We start from the raw sequence: 16,563 nt of genomic DNA, 5'->3' as shown, positions 1-16,563 counted from the left end.
GGGAGAAGGACCTTAACTGAGTCAATCCAAGCAGTGGGTGAGACCTTAGTCAATTCAGGAAGGGTGATACCTCTATCAGAGGTATTTCAACAAACTCCTAAAAAGTTTTAATGATTATTACTAGTTGGAACATTAGGGGTTTAAATAGTAAAGGTAAACAACGATATCTAAAAGACAGGGTGAAGAAAGATAAGCCAAGTATAATGATCATTCAAGAAACAAAAATGGAAAGCCAACAGTTGGCAGGTACTATTCAACAATTAAAAATTGGATATGAGGTTATGGCTTTGGATGCGATCGCAACAGCAGGAGGTCTGGCTATTTTGTGGAACCCGGAAGAGGTAATTTTTGAGCACTGGTATAGTCTTCCTAGAATCCTTTCAGGAATGTTTCGACTAGTGGGAATGAGTGATAGAGTGCTTATCACCGGTGTCTATGGTCCTCATAATCATAGAGAAAGGCCTGTTTTCTTAAAGAATATCTATAATTTGAGAAGCTTAATTCCAAATGTCCCATGGATAATTGGAGGGGACTACAATATGATCAGGGATCTACGAGAGAAGAGAGGGGGTATACGGAGAGAGGACCAGAATATGGAGGCGTTCAATGACATGATTAGGGATTTGAGGTTAGTTGATATTCCTACAAATAATGGAGTTCATACATGGAACAACCGCAGAGGAGGACAGAACCAAATTGCTTCCAGACTGGATAGATTTTTGTTGTCTGAGGAAATTTTGAACAGAGATGTGTTTATTGAGGCGAATATTCTTCCTAGTCTGGGCTCAGATCATTGGCCTATACGCTTAGATATTGATATCAACAAGGTTAAGGGGAAAAAGCCTTTCCGATTTGAGTCGTTTTGGCTGAGAGATCCGAAATTCATTCAGAACGTGGAGGAGTGGTGGAGTCAGATCACTATCAATGCGACCGGCAAAATGCATACTCTACAACTGAAATTAAAAGAAATTAAAAGGCGAATAAAAGACTGGAACAGGAAAGAGTTTGGGAATATTTTTGAAGCCAAGCTAAAGTTAGAAAGAGAAATGGAGGATATCCAACAAAAGATTATTCTGGAAGGACGGGATGAAGTCTCAAGTAGGGAGGAAGGCCGAATAATAAGTCAGTTGGAAGAGCGACGGAAGCAAGAAGAGATCTTGTGGCGACAAAAGTCAAGGATTAAATGGCTGAGGGAAGGGGAGAGTAACACTCGATTTTTTCATCAAGCGATGATTCAACATAGACAGAGGAATAGAATCTATTCAATCAAAAACGCTGAGGGAAACAGAGTAATTGAACAGAAGGACATTGAAAAAACTCTAATTGATTACTTCAAAGGAATTTTGACAGAAACTCAACGGGATAGAGGAGAAGCTATCAATACTATTTGCAGGGAGATACCGAGGTTAGTAACTGTGGAGCAAAATATGGCTTTAATGCGGGCTGTGACAATGGAAGAATTAGGAGAAGTTGTTATGAGTATGAGTAAGAATAAGGCTCCTGGCCCAGACGGGTTTACGGTGGAATTCTTCCAGGCTAGTTGGAATTTTATGGGCAAAGATATACTAGCGGCTGTAGAAGAATCCCGAATGAGACAGAGAATATGGCCTGGAATAAATTCGACTTTTCTGACCCTAATTCCAAAAAGTAATAGTTCGGAGGAACCACAGGGTTTTAGGCCCATAGCCCTGTGTAACGTTATTTATAAGATAATTTCCACATTGATAGTGAAAAGACTAAAACCTCTTTTACCTAACTTAATAGCCCCTGAACAGACGGGGTTTGTGGAGGGTCGGCAGATCCTGGATGGAATAGTGGTATCTCAGGAGGTTATACATTCTCTGAAGATAAATAAACAAAAAGGGATGCTCATGAAGTTGGATCTATCCAAGGCTTATGACAGATTAAATTGGGATTATCTTAGAGCGGTTTTGGAAGCCTATGGTTTTGCAAGAAGATGGATAGCATGGATTATTAGTATGATCTCTACTCCAAGTTTTTCAATTTTGCTCAATGGTATTCCTACAGCCCAGTTCAATGCTAGCAGGGGAATTCGGCAAGGGGACCCAATTTCTCCGTTTTTGTTCATCTTGGCTATGGAAGGATTAAGTAGGAAAATCAAAAAGGAAGTTATTGAAAGGAGAATCAGAGGTATACGACTGTGGGGGAATAATCTGACTATCACACATCAACAGTTCGTTGATGACTTGATGTTATTTGGTGATGCATCGCTGAAGGAGGTGAGGAACTTCAAGAGGATCCTAGAAGTCTTCAAGAACGCATCAGGTATGGAGATTAACAATGATAAATCTTGTACTTTTATCTTTAATTCGCATGAATCTATCAAATCCCATTTAACCAGAGTTCTAGGTTTTAAGAGGGGGGAGTTACCCACGAAGTATTTGGGCATTCAATTGGATGCAAACCCCAATAGGATTAAGAACTGGCAAAGTTTGCTGGAACGAGTTCGAAAAAGATTAGATAGCTGGGTATTCAGATTGTTGAACTTACCAAGTAGAATTGTCCTATTGAAATCTGTCCTATTATCTATTCCAATATATCATTTGTCAATTATGGCTGCCCCAAAAGGAGTCTGTGTTAAAATGCGAGAAATCTTTGGAAAATTTTTATGGGGTGGTCCTAAGCAACAGAGGAAATGGACTTTGGTTTCATGGAAGAATGTAATTATGCGGAAAGAGGAAGGAGGCCTGGGTGTGCGAGACCCTGAAATTGTAAATAACATCTTAGGGGCAAAACTATGGTGGAGATGGGTCCAGGGAGGAGATGATGTCTGGAAAAGAATATGGCAACACAAATATGGAATGCCTCAGTCAACTATGGAACGATTAAGATTAGAGGAAACCCCCAGAGGGTCACAGATTTGGGATTTTGCAAGCAGAAATAAGGCTCTCGTTCAGGACTATGCCTTTTGGGAAATCCGGGATGGAAATTTTGCCCGTTTTTGGGAGGATAGTTGGCAACAGTGGGGTATTTTGAATAGAATACCAAGCCTGCAAGAAATCAAAGAAATAGCGCAAAGAAGAGGATTGAATTATGTGAAAGATTATTGGAAAAGAGCTGAATACAATGATGTATGGAGAACATGGCGAAGCCCGGATGAATGGGTGGATAACCTCGGACAAGAGGCTCGGCATTCGTTTGATAGAACCATAGAAACACGGAAAATCAAGTTTAGAGAAGGTCATGATATTTTGAGGTGGGGTAAGGCAATGATTGGAATGTTTACAGTAAAAGAAGCCTATTACTGGGCCACGAAGGAGGATAGAGCGGAAGAACCAGTAGGGTGGAAAAATATCTGGGAAGGTAAATGGTGGCCTAAAGTTACTTGTTTTGCTTGGCTGGTATGCAGAGGAAAGATCCTCACTTGGGACAATATGCAGAAACGAGGAACGATTGGCCCATCACGATGTCATCTATGTACCAACGCTTTTGAAACCCAGGAGCATTTGCTGAATCACTGTAGGTATACTCTAAGCATTTGGGAGGAAATGCGAGTGCTCTTTGGTATGACGAGGAGGGATCCTGGTAGCATCAGAAATACTTTGTTTCAATGGGGCAGAGGCAACTTCCAAAGTAAAGTTGTAAGGAGACTCTGGAATCTCGCACCTGGTTTTGTCATTTGGGCGATCTGGAAAGAAAGGAATCGACGAATCTTTAGGGATACCTATTGGCAAGGGCCGCAACTTTGGGAGGAAATATGTCGATCTTTGAAAGAAACGATACTAGCAGAAGCCTGGGACGAAGAGGATTGGCGATTGAATCCGGAGGAACAGAGGATTATTTCTAAGTTAAACATGGATTTTCAAATGATTTATCCCAATCCACAGCGGAAGCTTAAGAAAGAAGTACCGAGCCCTAACCATTATAGGATGCCTGGTGAGCGGCGAGTTAAACTCAATTTCGATGGGGCCTCAAAGGGCAACCCGGGACAAGCAGGTTTCGGGGGTCTTTTCAGGGATAGTAGTGGTCATACGAGGTGGATTTTTGCTGAAGATGGAGGAGAGATGACAAACAATGAAGCGGAGTTATGGGCAGTTTATCATGGACTCAGGATAGCAGTTAGAAACGGTTATATGAGTTTAGAAATAGAGGGCGATTCACTAATTACCGTTGACATGCTGAAGAAGTTAAGGGACGGGAAGAGTTGGATATCCGTGTCGAAGAGCTGGCGGACAGCAGCGATCCTACAGGACATTGAGCAGCTCCTGCGTAGGATCGAATACATCCTGATAACTCATGTACTACGCAATGGCAACCGGGCAGCCGATCTACTGGCTAATTGGGGTTGTGGAGGGCCGAATAGGAGTGTAGATTGTAGCTGGATGTCATTACAAGACGATCCAAGCTGGAATGATTTAAACAATATCTTACACCAAGATTATGACGATGCGACCGCTCAGCAGAGGAACTCGCTGGAATGATTTAACCACTATTTTATACCAATGTTATGATGCCACGACCGCTCAGCAGAGGAATCATTAAACGACCTAGGATTATAATAAGGAGGAGGAAGGACAGAGCACTTAAGGTGAGATTACGCCACCCACTAGTCCGATATTATGTGATTAATGGTCTGAAGGCTGGCAGCATTCGACCCATGGGAAGGTTTAGCATACCAAGGCGAAATCCGGCCAAGGTACCGAGGAGAAGTGGTAGCTATGGCGGCGAAGTACTATTACCCTCCCATCATAGAGGTGTAACTGGAATGGACATTAATGATAGAGCCAGGCAGCGAACGTTCACGATGGCAAGGTGGCAGCCTCACGATTGTTTAAGTAATGCATGTAAATGCCCGAACCTCCATATGCAGAGGAGTAGAGTGAGGAAACGCAAAGCAGAATTGCAGAAGAAGACTGATTGTAAGATGGCGGAGTACCAGGAGCGGGGGGTAGGCAGGTTGACGCGGAGTAAAACGACGACCCCCATGGAAAAAGGCAAGAGCACTGTTCAGGAAGCCATGCAAAGGGTTTATCTTGATATCCCGGAGGATTCGGAAGAGGAATTTGACATTAGGAAGTTCTTTGCAGAGGAGGAGCCTCCACGGGGAGGGAAAGGCAAAGTGGGCTTGGGGAAGACCCAAATGAGAAAAGCGGGAGACAGTGAGGACGAGAGTGAAGACCTCAATGACGAAGAAGAGGTGGAGGAACGAGGCCGGGGCAGAGGAGCGCGGGGAAGAGAGAAGCAGCGAGGGCGAGGGAGACCTGCGGGACGAGGTGGTCGAGGCAGTAGAAACTCAAATCTGCGTTCGGAAATGGAGGAAGGTGCAGCCAGTGAGGCACGTGGAAGAAAGCGAGGGAAGAAGGATGTGAGGAGGCGTCTGCAAGAAGCAGAAGCTGCATATGTTTTGGATACTAATCCTAATATTAGAAGGATGATAGCGCAGATGGAGGAAGAAGCATTGCAGGGGTATTCAGAGCCAGAGATGGAGGATTGGGAACAATATCTCCCTGACCCTGGACATACACGAGGTAGAATGTCATTATATAAACAGTCTTTGCATGTCTACTGGGGTATGAAACGTTTATTAGCTAAGGCTATGGAACAAGTCGCTTTAGAGATGGCAGAATTGATTCAAGGTATTCCAACTATGAAAAAGGAACTGAAAAACATTCAAGTGACTCTTATGATGCAAGACAAGAAGATGGATGCTATCGTGCAGCTGCTCCAAGAAGGGGGTCTGGGCATCAAGTTAGAGAAAGAACCAAAGGATGTACCGAAGCAGTAACAGTTTGCAGTTCAAGGGACGAGGTTTTTATCTATGTAGTAGATTTTCTGTGTTTTGTTTATACATATTTTGATGATACTGTCTCAGAAAGAAAACTTTAAACTGTTGGTCAGGATAGATGTATATTTAGCATGGATAGATAGGATGGTGACATACTGTTTTTGGATGGCTTTGAAACATTTCAGATGGTAACGAAGCCCGGTTTCCCTTAAGGGCGGGTGGAGACCTGTCCATTTTTGTAATTTTCTCATGGTTTTTAGTAATGGAAAATAGAGTACCGCACTAGCTTACAAAAAAAAAACAATGGACTTGAACCTAAAGCTAAAGCATTGGGTTTGCTTATTTGGCCTCAAGTTGAACCATTGAGTTCACTTATTCCATTTCAAGGTTAAGCATTAAATTATAAAAAAATTCACTTGTTTTATTATATAGGCACAATGTTGAATTATGCAATTATGATTATTACATTTAATAAAGTGTGAGAGTTAATTGTGGGATAAAAATCGTTTTAGAAAGTATTTAGGTTCTAGTAAATTTAACATAATGATAACATTTCACAAATATGTAAATAAAATAAGATAAGATAAGATAATTATATTTATGCCCAATTAATGATCACAAAATAGGCCAAAGGGACTCTTGAGTACACTAATGTATATACAAAGTGAGAGAACCAAATAGTGTCCTATAAAAGATACAATGCATGAAGTAAATCAACATCTGGGCCTAGAGGAGAAGATCCTAAGGTTCGAGGATTAGACCCATCTCTCCTAACATCTCAGGCTGAATGAATAACACTGAAGAAACTCAACAAAGTTTGTTGTCCCGATGAAGCACCGATGCCAAGTGCAAATTGTCCACTAAATCATTTCCTAGGAGGTTCACATCTGAGGCTGAATGAATAACACTGAAAAAACTCAACAAAGTCTATTGGCCCGATAAAGCATCAATCGCAAGTGCAAAATGTCCACTAAATAATTTCTTGAAAAGTTCACACACTGATGAAGGCTGTTAGACCTGGAATATTCTTCCATCCAACATTAAAATTCACATTACTCTTTAAAAAAAAATACAAAATTAAACCCTATCCAAAGCATTCAAATACATGATACAAATACATTTTTTTCACGTGGAGATTGATTCATTTTTACGGCTAGAGTTAGGTTTAAAGAAGTATGCCAAACTTCTGCGATGATCAAGACACTGACCCGTCTTGCAATTCTCTATCTACCAAATCCCTGAGCATCGTAAAAGCCTAATTTGCGACTAACAGCTTTAGCCTTCCAACCTTATTCAGTCTGGCCGTCTACCAATCGACTGCTCCACTGTACCCTGTATACTTCCGCTGACGATGTCTATCCAGTTAATAGGGGAACGGCTGATGACCAACCAAGTCCAAGTATCATCTCTTCACGTATCAATGGCAAGCTTACTGCTTTCCCCGCTTGCATTTTATTTAAAACCCCACAAAAAATTCGCCGCATTCTGCACAGATATAGCCGACCCAGCCACGACTCCAGAGAGGGGCGTCGCCACGGAGTTTTTCATTAACAAATGTGGTTTAACAGATGCAGAAATTACGAAAGCCTATAGACATTGCAATGAATATCCTCCTGCGAAATTACGAAGCCAGAATATGGAAGAAGTTTTGGAGTTGTTAAAGGGCTATGATGTGACCACCCCTACCCAGATTCGACGGGTGGTTAATAACTACCCTGAGTTTTTCTTTTGTAGCGTCGAAAGGAACCTAAAGCCTAAGCTCAGTTTTTTTGGGACTTTCATGAAGAAAGAGGATATCTCCAAACTTCTTCTGGTCAATGCAAGAACTTTAGCTAGCAAGCTTCGTAGGCATAAATCTGCAATTTCAGTTCTGCAAAATTTGGGCATTGAGGGCGAAGCGATGCCAGAATTACTGCTAAGGCAGCCTCGCCTGCTCACGGCTACAGAGGAAGCAGCTAAGGAGTCATTTCAACAGGCAGAGGATTTGGGGTTCAAGAAGGGAACAAAGATGTTCGCAGTTGCTTTGCGTTCAATTTATGGGCTAGGGATGGAAAACCTAAATAGAAGGCTGAAGCTTTTGATTAGTTTGGGTTTCTCCGAAAATCAAATTTCGGATATATGCAGGAGGCGGCCGTCGATTCTCCGCGTTAGGGAGGAAAAATTGAAGCATAATGTGAATTTTGTGGTTAACATCGTGGGTCTTCCATTGGCTGATCTTGGTAAGTATCCAAACCTGTTTGGATACTGCGTGGAGACAAGAATGGTTCCTAGGTATAGAGTAATGGAGGCATTGAAGTCTATGGATTTGGAATTGGCAAAGAAAAATGTGGCGAAATTTGGGAAGATTGTTGGCTTGAGAGAAGAGCTTTTTTTGGAAAAATACATTTACTCGAATGCTGAATCCTCATTTCTCCTCGATATTTACCATGGATGGAGGAAAAGCTGTAAAGCTGATCATTGACAAGGAGACGTGCTGTGAGTGTGCTTCAGTCAACATGATTCACGAAAGTTGCCAGAGTTAGTCAGCAGCTTTAATATGCCTTTTTCTTTGTACTATTCTTCTTGAAATTTTTTCTCTGATCAGAGAACACCTGTATAGTTTTAACAGCAGTTTAATCATTAGATGTTTTTAATTTTTGGTAGGAATTTGGTAAAATAGATTTTTTTTGTGAGATTGTGGAAAATGTGTTTTCAAATGTATAAATAAGTTTGGCTTCCTCAAAAACCCTTAAAACACTCCTACAAACTTACCATTCCAAAAAAAATGTCTACCAAATGAGAAAACATTACTATGAAAAATAAAAAAACACCTAATGGTTATTGAAGTGATGTACACACAATGCTCCAGTTTACAACATAACTATTGGTGCATTTGCGTGAGTCCAAAAAAGATTCTTGCAATGTCAGAATCATACAGCTGCCATTTAACATTTCTGAGAAGTAGATAAGATAAGATAAGATACGATAATTATATTAATGTCTAACTAATGACCACAAAGTAGGTCAAAGGGACTGTTGAGTACACTGATGTATATACAAAGTGGGAGAACCAAACGGTCTCCTATAAAAGAATATAATGCATGAAGTAAATCAACATTTGGCCCTAGCGGAGAAGATCCAGGAGCTAATAGGTCTGAGGATCAAACCCATCTCTCCTAACATCTGAGGTTGAATGAATAACATTGAAGAAACTCAACAAAGTCTGTTGGCCCGTTGAAGAGCCAATGGCAAGTGCAGACTGTCCACTAAATCATTTATTGGGGAGTTCACGCGCTGCTGAATGCTGGAGGACCTAGTTTGTCTCCTAGGAATGGATCTGAGACGGAATTGTTGCTGAGATCTCGTGTGGCAGGGTGAGGTCCCACAGATCCTCATTGATATGGAGTCTAGATACGTACTGGTATCAATCGATCTCTTGGTGCCCCTGTCTGAAGATAGTACCCTGAAAAATGTCGTGATCCTTTGTGTGGGGTTTGGTCTAATGGGAGGTTGAAGAATATGTGCTCGGAACCTAAGAGTCTCTTGAATATATAGGGCCAAACATCTCTGATCAAGGTACCTGAAAAAGTCGGCGAGGGTCCAAGAATCTTTGAACAAGCAATGAAACCTTCCTCTGATCTCGTAGTAGACAGGGCATCCAAGGATGAAGTGCACCTCGGTCTCCACTTCTTGTAAATGACATACCTGGCAGAGTCTGTCTAGTCTATCCACCTGGTGGTCCGTCTCTACTCGAAGTCTATGAGAACCTACTCTGAACTGGCCTAGAGGAATGCGAAGAGCATGCATCCAGTGGTGAAACGTATACTGGGGTCGAACAATGAGCCCATCTCTCAACTCTAAGAAGTGCTCAACGTAGAAGGCCATCTTTGGGCGTAACCCCCTTGGAGGATTGACCCAGGTGAACTGGACAAACTACCTATAGATGTCCTCCTTGATGATCTTGTTTAGCTCCTGTCTAGTAGGTAAAAGGTGACCAGGAGCATCTAAGGAATATCAAAAAGGAGGGAGACGATCCAACTGAATGCCCACTGATTCTAAGAGGTTTGAAACTCCTGTAAACCAACGTCTGGCTCGACCTGAGGGAGTAGAACGACAATAGTCTCAGAAGAGCAATATGCCAAGTAAGGATATCAGTCCCTACTCTTTATTGAGTCTGCCAAGCCCTGGACATGATGCAAGAATGAAACCAATCTGAAGACCGTCTCAAGCCGAAAGGGCTGAGCTCCAAACTCTGCAAGGATGATGTGTTGCGGCACTGTCAGTTTGCACCTAATGATGCGACGGAGAAGAAGAATCTGGACTCTCTTAGTTGAAGCCCAGTCTGACTCAAGTAAATACGGTCCCCAAATCTCTAAGCCATATAGAACAGTGGGACAGATCAAGGTGTCCATGAGGCTCATCTTAGACGAGATGTCCTGGAAGTGATGTCGAAAGCACTGTCTCTTGAGAAGGGCTAAGGATCCATATCCTTTGTTGATCTGAGGTTGAAGCGCTGGTTGCAAACTGAAGCAGGGACCTGAGAATTGCACCCCCAAGTAAGTATACGTGCTGGTGATCTCAATCTCCTCCCCTCTGAATAGAAAGTGAAGGTCTGAGGTTTTCTTCACCCCATTGAAGATCATAACCTTGGTTTTACCCAGGTTGACCGTTAACTGTTGATGGTCACAAAACAGAGCTAAGGCATCCCACTGCCTCTGTAATCCTTCTGGGGATGAGCAGAGGAGGACCACGTCGTCAGCAAAGAGTAGAATAGATACCAGAACTTGATGAAGAAGGCAACCATCAGTGTCCTAGATATGCTCGTGTAGAAATGCTTCCAACTCATCAATAAAGATCCCAAACAGGGTAGGGGACAGTGGACAACCCTGTTTAACCCCAATAGTGCTTCGAATGAAATCAGACATCCCATGCGCTGCGTGAAGATGACTAAGAATGGACTCATATAGGCGCATAATAGCAGTCAATAGGGATGCAGATATGCTAATATCTCTGAGTCTTTGGTGCAAGGCCTCCCTTGGAATAGAGTCAAAAGCTTTCCAAAAACCTACGAAACAACAATAGACTTTCGAAGAGTGGTGTCGTGCCTCCTCAATCACGGTGCGAAGGGTGAAGATGTGGTCAATGGTCTGATGAGCCGGTCGAAAACTTGCCTGTCCCCTAGCTCTGAGTTGTCTCTGCTCAAGGTCACTGGAGAGCTTCCTATGTAGAATAGTAGCATACAACTTCGAGAACGTGTGACCCACCATGATCGTTTTGTAGTTATTGGGATTTGAGCTGGAACCTGATTTGTGGATTAGATGGATGATGTGGTGTGACCATGTCAGTGGAAAACCTTCACGGACTACATGGTTGAAGAGATCAACCAAGTAGCTAACCAAAGCACGGAAACCGTGCTTAAAGAAATCTGCTTGGTAGCCTTCCTCATCGGCTACTTTGCTACTGTTCATCACCCAAATGGCCTCTCTAATATCTCTATCTGAGAATAGATAACAAGAAGAGGGTGGGGAGGTAACATGAATTTGGGCCTGCCCAGGAATATCATGAAGGTTGGAAGTGTGAGAGAACATGGATGTAGGGTCGAGGTCAGGTGGAAGAGGGGAGCGTCGGGAAAGGATTGTACGCCAAAATTGTTTAGGGAAGTGGGCAAGGAGAGTAGAAAGTTCTCGTCTTCTATGGGAGACAAAGAGTTGTTTCTTGTGATGAAGGAGACAACGATAAGAAGCTTTGAGGTCGGAGTAGAAGGGCTGAGAGTGGGTGAAAGCATATTGAAGTTCTCGATGTAGAGTCTTGCATTCATCATCGTACCATTTGTTCATGGGGCAAGATCCAACTTTAGGGGAGATGGAAGTGGAACGAGTGGAGTGGGGGAAGGATTTGAGTGTTGCTTCCCAAATGGCAGCTGAAAGACAAGTGTATTTAGTGGAAGCAGAATCAAGCAAGGAGAACTGGGTTTTCGATGGGAGCATCTTGCGTAGGGTAGAGGAGAAGATGTCAAGGTCTCCTTCGTCAAATCGAAAGGTAGTTTGGGGTGGGCCCCGAGGGGAGGGATGGGGTGGAAGGGGAGGGTCAAACCGGAGAGAGAAGGAAAGAAGTGCATGATCAGCAAGGGGGATGGGGGAGATTGAGAAATGGCGAATAAAAGGGAGCAAGTTATGGCTAGCGAGTACATAATCAACTACACTTGCACCCCTGCCATATGGCTGGCATGTGAAAAAGCGAGAGTCTGGGAAACAGGGGAGACCATTTAGAATCAACAACTCCTAGGATTCCCCCAACTGCAATAGATGTTTACCATAAACTGTAATGGGCCCTAAAGCATCATCTGACATCCAGTGAAGCCCTATTGAATCTAGATCTATCCCCTGGGTACAAAATACATCCTCTGATCGGTCGTGGAGAGGGATCTGGAGATCTCTAGTGCGAGCATTGAAGTCACCTAGGAGGATGACTTCCCCAATAGCACAGTACCGAGTGATGTCGGTGTACAAGTCTATAAAGGGGTCCCCATTTGAGCCATTATGGACAACAAATGGTGAAGAGGCTGGGGGGAAGTAAAAAACTACAATGTAGATGTCCCTCGAAGGAGAGACTCCGACGCTAATCCGAATCCACATAAACCTGGCAAACTCATCTTCGGCTACCAAAGATACCTTGTTCTAGAGTGATTCACTAGCCAAACAAGCAACTCCACCTGATCCTTTGACCCCTCCTGAGCTCCTTGTCTCCTGCTTGCAAACTGAGATCCAATGGTAACCTGCAATATCTGGGAGGGGTTGAACAGGGCTCGCATGAGTCTCGGTCACGAAGAGGATGTCCGTTGATTCGAGAGCATCATACAAGAGTCCTGACAATGACCAGAAAGATCCATTTCCATTCCAACAACGGATAGAAATGCCTGTACCTTGTCGCCTCCCCAAGCGGGCCCGTCATTTGGAACCTCCAGTTCGGGGTTTCCACCCAGGTGGGAAGGAGTCCTGAATGACTGCTCGGAGATTCCTGATAACTGCCCATTTCCCTGCCTGTCGTGCTGCCATAACTTGTTCTCTGGATTGTTTAAGTTCCACAACCTGTGCTCGAGTGAGGTCCTCGTCCAAGAAAATCCTGTTGGGAAGAGAAAACAACTTTCGCTTAGCCCTGAGGGTGCAGAGTCAATCAGATGCAGTCCGAAACCTGAGGAAGAGAGTGGAGTCATAGCCCAGCTAGGCTCTATCCAAAGCTATATTGGGGAGGCTAAGGGTGTCCCGAAGGAACCTAGCCCCCACTTCCATAGGATTTGGAGAGGGGTGGGGTAAGGGGAGACCTCTCCCCTTGAGATTCAATTCTCTTGTTGTTTTGTTGCGTTATTCCCTAGGTTTTGCTTGCATCACCTCCTCAACTGCTGCAAGAGGGGTAGGAGTTTTATCCTTCCCTCGAACCACCTATACCCAAGAATTGATGTGTGTCTCTGTTTCTTGTTTGAAGGTGGCTTGTTGGGATCAAATTTCTTCTTGCTTGCTTTTAAGGTGAAGAATTTCTGCATGCAGTGCACCATTTGGAGGATGGAGAATTTCCTGCTCTTTAGTTTCATGTAACGTATTCTTAAGGGATAAATTATCCCCCTCTACATCTGAAACTCTGGTAGAAAGGGTGTGTATTTCTGAACAGAGCTACTTGTTTTCAGTTTCGAGAAATTCCATTTTCCGCAACATTTGTTTTACCAAGGCTATCCAGAATGAGAAATTGGACTCCGGGCTGACTACCACTTGCTCTTGCTGGTTTTCAACAACTGATAATTCAGCAAGGCTAAACATGTCATCTTGGCACAACTCGTCTTGTTGCACGGATCCAATCCTTGGATTTGGAACCCATTCTTTTGTCTTTGTCTGTTCCTTAGCAGTAAAATTCATCAAAGGATTTAGAGAAAACCCGTCTACCACCATCTTGGTATTAGAGTCACTGTCAAATTTAGTGGGCAGATTCCGTCAAACACTTGACGTGCATCCTCGGGCTGCCTGTTCTGTTTCAGTAATCTGCCCTGCTCCTCACTGTTGCTCTGCTGTTGCTATCCGCTCGCTGTTCGGGGGACTCTGCTTCTCGCTGCCTGCCTGCTATCCGCTGCCTCTGTCTGCTATGCTATCCGCTGCCTTGTCTGCTATCTCACTGCCTCTGTATGAGCAATTTCGTTCAAATGTGCACATGCTAGATATTTCGATCTCACGACGCAGCTAGACGCGCTTCTATAGTTTGGTAAGCGACCTAAATTGAAGGCAATGGGAGAAATTAGCAGCGACGAGCAATTTGAAAAGGTGAGGAAATGTAGGAAAGGGGAAATTTATAAAATGCAATCTACAACCCTGGCGCTGGAACCAGTCTCCGTGATGGCATAGTCGTTGTTGGTCTCACCATAAGAATTCATCTGATATGAGATCAACAAGGCGCCAATAGCAAGAAAAAGTAGGAGAATAGAGCAACTTGAGAGTATTGCCCCATTCTTGTCAAATCAAGGTACAAGACATTCTCCTTCATGTTGCTCATTTCCTTTAAACGTGTTATCATGCATTGCAGCGAGTCCCTGACATGAGAAAGATAAATAACTCATTTGTTGTTAACAAGGCACCTTTTGTTTTCTATCATTGAACCCTTGCATATATATAGGCAAACTTGCTTTCTTACTTAACATAGGTAGAGTTGGGCTGCCTTGGAAGACATGCTCGTATTTTCATTAGAAGACCAGATCTTTGCAAAAATAATTCGAGCTATGAACCTATTGGTGAAGAATATTGGTGTATTATTTTTTTAAAAATATCATGGGAATTTTTTCTCGATTTTTATTAATTGATTTATGTTTTTTTGGATAGAAAACAATGCTCTTTTTGTATTTTTTTTCCACGGGGAAAAATCGCAATTTTCCATTAATTTAGAAAATTACATGTAGTAGATGCTTGTATGGCATATGCTGTAAGGTTGGCCATAACCATCAAAAAATATAAGTCTGTACATAATTACTACGTAGGGTATACTGTAATTGTTCATTAGAAAAAATATATACAATGTATATACTCTAAACCAAGTATTGATAATAATCATTGCTATATACTGCAAAAGCTAGGGCCTATTGGCCCGCTGGTAAAAATGATCTATATAAGGCTGATGATAATTTTGGAAGTGATCAGCTCCCTGTTGCTCCTGTATTATCCACAATCCCCTGGGCTGGACCGTGGCCGCCTTGGAAAGTTGGTCGACAACAATATTACGCTCCCTGTAAATATGTTGACAAGAGATATAAGTAAATTGTGCTTTTAAGAGCATGACTTCATCCAAAATGTTTCTGAGAGAGTGCATATGACATGCAGATGAGTTATTGAACCAATTTATGATGATTTTAGAGTCTCCAAAAATTTGAATATCTCTGCATTCATGTGCAAGAACAAAATTGAGGAGATGTCTAAGAGAGATCAATTGAACATAATTGTTTGTACCAATCTCCAAGCCCATCTGGATTCGAAAGTAATGATTTTCAGATTTATGCAATAGAACGCCCCCCAACCCCCCACATCCTTGTTCCTGAGGAGCACCATCAAAGTATGCCCAAGAGAGATTATGATCAATGACTTCTGGTGTCACAACGCGACCAGTAAGTGTGGGATCATCTTCTGGGATATCATGATAGGCATTAACAATTTGGGCAATAGATGCCAGCCATCGAGCCCCTTTATCTTTGAAAATGAAATCGTTCCTATTTAGCCAGATGGTTCAGCATATTATCAGAGGAAGACAGTGAATTTTTTGGTTCAAGGACCCCTCCCTCCACCAATTCCAGGCCTCCAAAACATTTTGCCCGTACTATTTGATGGAAATGGACAATGTTGTTAGAACTTGTTCCCATATGTAGATCGCCGAAGGGCAAAGTAAAAAAAGGTGGTCATTTGTTTCCTCTGCTTGATGACAAAGTACACACCAAGTGGGGTTGAAGAAGGATCGTTTCATCAAATTACCCCCGGTTGGTGTCTTATTCATTAAGACGTTCCACATAAACAGTTTGGTTCGGGGAGGAGCTTTAAGCTTCCAAAGAGTACGCCACCATTCCATAAGCACAGGCGGCATATGGGCAGCATGTATGATGGGATATCCATCTTTGGGAGTGTATGCACCATGCCCAATAGGGGCCCAAATAAGTTCATCAACCCCCTCCTTAATGCGAACATGAGATTCTCACAACGCATTGATATATCCATCCCAAGCTTGCTGCCACTGAACATGTATACCTAGTTGATTCGCTGATTTCCATGCTTGAGCGGAAAGGGAGGTGTTCTTTGGGTCAGCAATGTTGGCGATCATGAGGATATGTCTGTTCTTGAGAAATTGAGTGAGGTTGGGTGGAAGTCGATACATGTTGTCACATCTTGTCCAGGGGTCAATGCCAATACGCATAGATGAGCCATCTCTAATTCACCAAGTAAGTCCATTTCTGATGGTGGGCAGAGTATGTAAGACAGCTCGCCAAATCATAGATATCCCAAATCTTTGCCATGTAGGTTGGCAGATCCAATCCATAAGCTGGTAAGGCCAAATATATTTATAGTGTATCACCTCGGTCCAAAGACTATGGGAGGTAAGAATAAGCCACCCCATCTTTGCAGCAAGTGCATGAGCGAATGAGGGGAGGTCTTTCAAGCCCCATCCTCCCCATTTCTTTGGAATTGCAATGTGTCTCCATCCCACCCAAGCAAATGGTTTCCCTTCCTTGTATCCATTCCAAAGGAATCTGCAACAATTTTTTTGTATCCGAGAAAGAATTCCCTTGGGAATCCATGCCAAAGACATCCAATACATCGGAG

General features: G+C 42.9%; 1 protein-coding gene across 1 annotated transcript in view; it reads left to right on the top strand.

Moving 5' to 3' along the window:
* Nucleotides 1-6,893: 6,893 nt before the first annotated feature.
* The window catches only part of LOC149207617 (transcription termination factor MTERF8, chloroplastic-like), a 44,005-nt gene continuing 34,335 nt past the window's right edge, over nucleotides 6,894-16,563 (top strand). Inside the window, exon 1 of the mRNA XM_089393925.1 lies at nucleotides 6,894-8,263. Within this exon, the coding sequence (XP_089250051.1) occupies nucleotides 7,098-8,207 (1,110 nt within the window). The 5' untranslated portion in view covers nucleotides 6,894-7,097 and the 3' untranslated portion in view covers nucleotides 8,208-8,263. The remainder of the gene's footprint in view (nucleotides 8,264-16,563) is intronic.

This window comes from Pinus tabuliformis, chromosome 1_2 (genome assembly GCF_031772625.1).
Source record: "Pinus tabuliformis cultivar Carrire ecotype Pingquan chromosome 1_2, CPIR1, whole genome shotgun sequence".
Taxonomy (NCBI): domain Eukaryota; kingdom Viridiplantae; phylum Streptophyta; class Pinopsida; order Pinales; family Pinaceae; genus Pinus; species Pinus tabuliformis.
The sequence above is the reverse complement of the archived record's forward strand: the minus strand, read 5'-3'. Positions and strand labels throughout refer to the sequence as shown.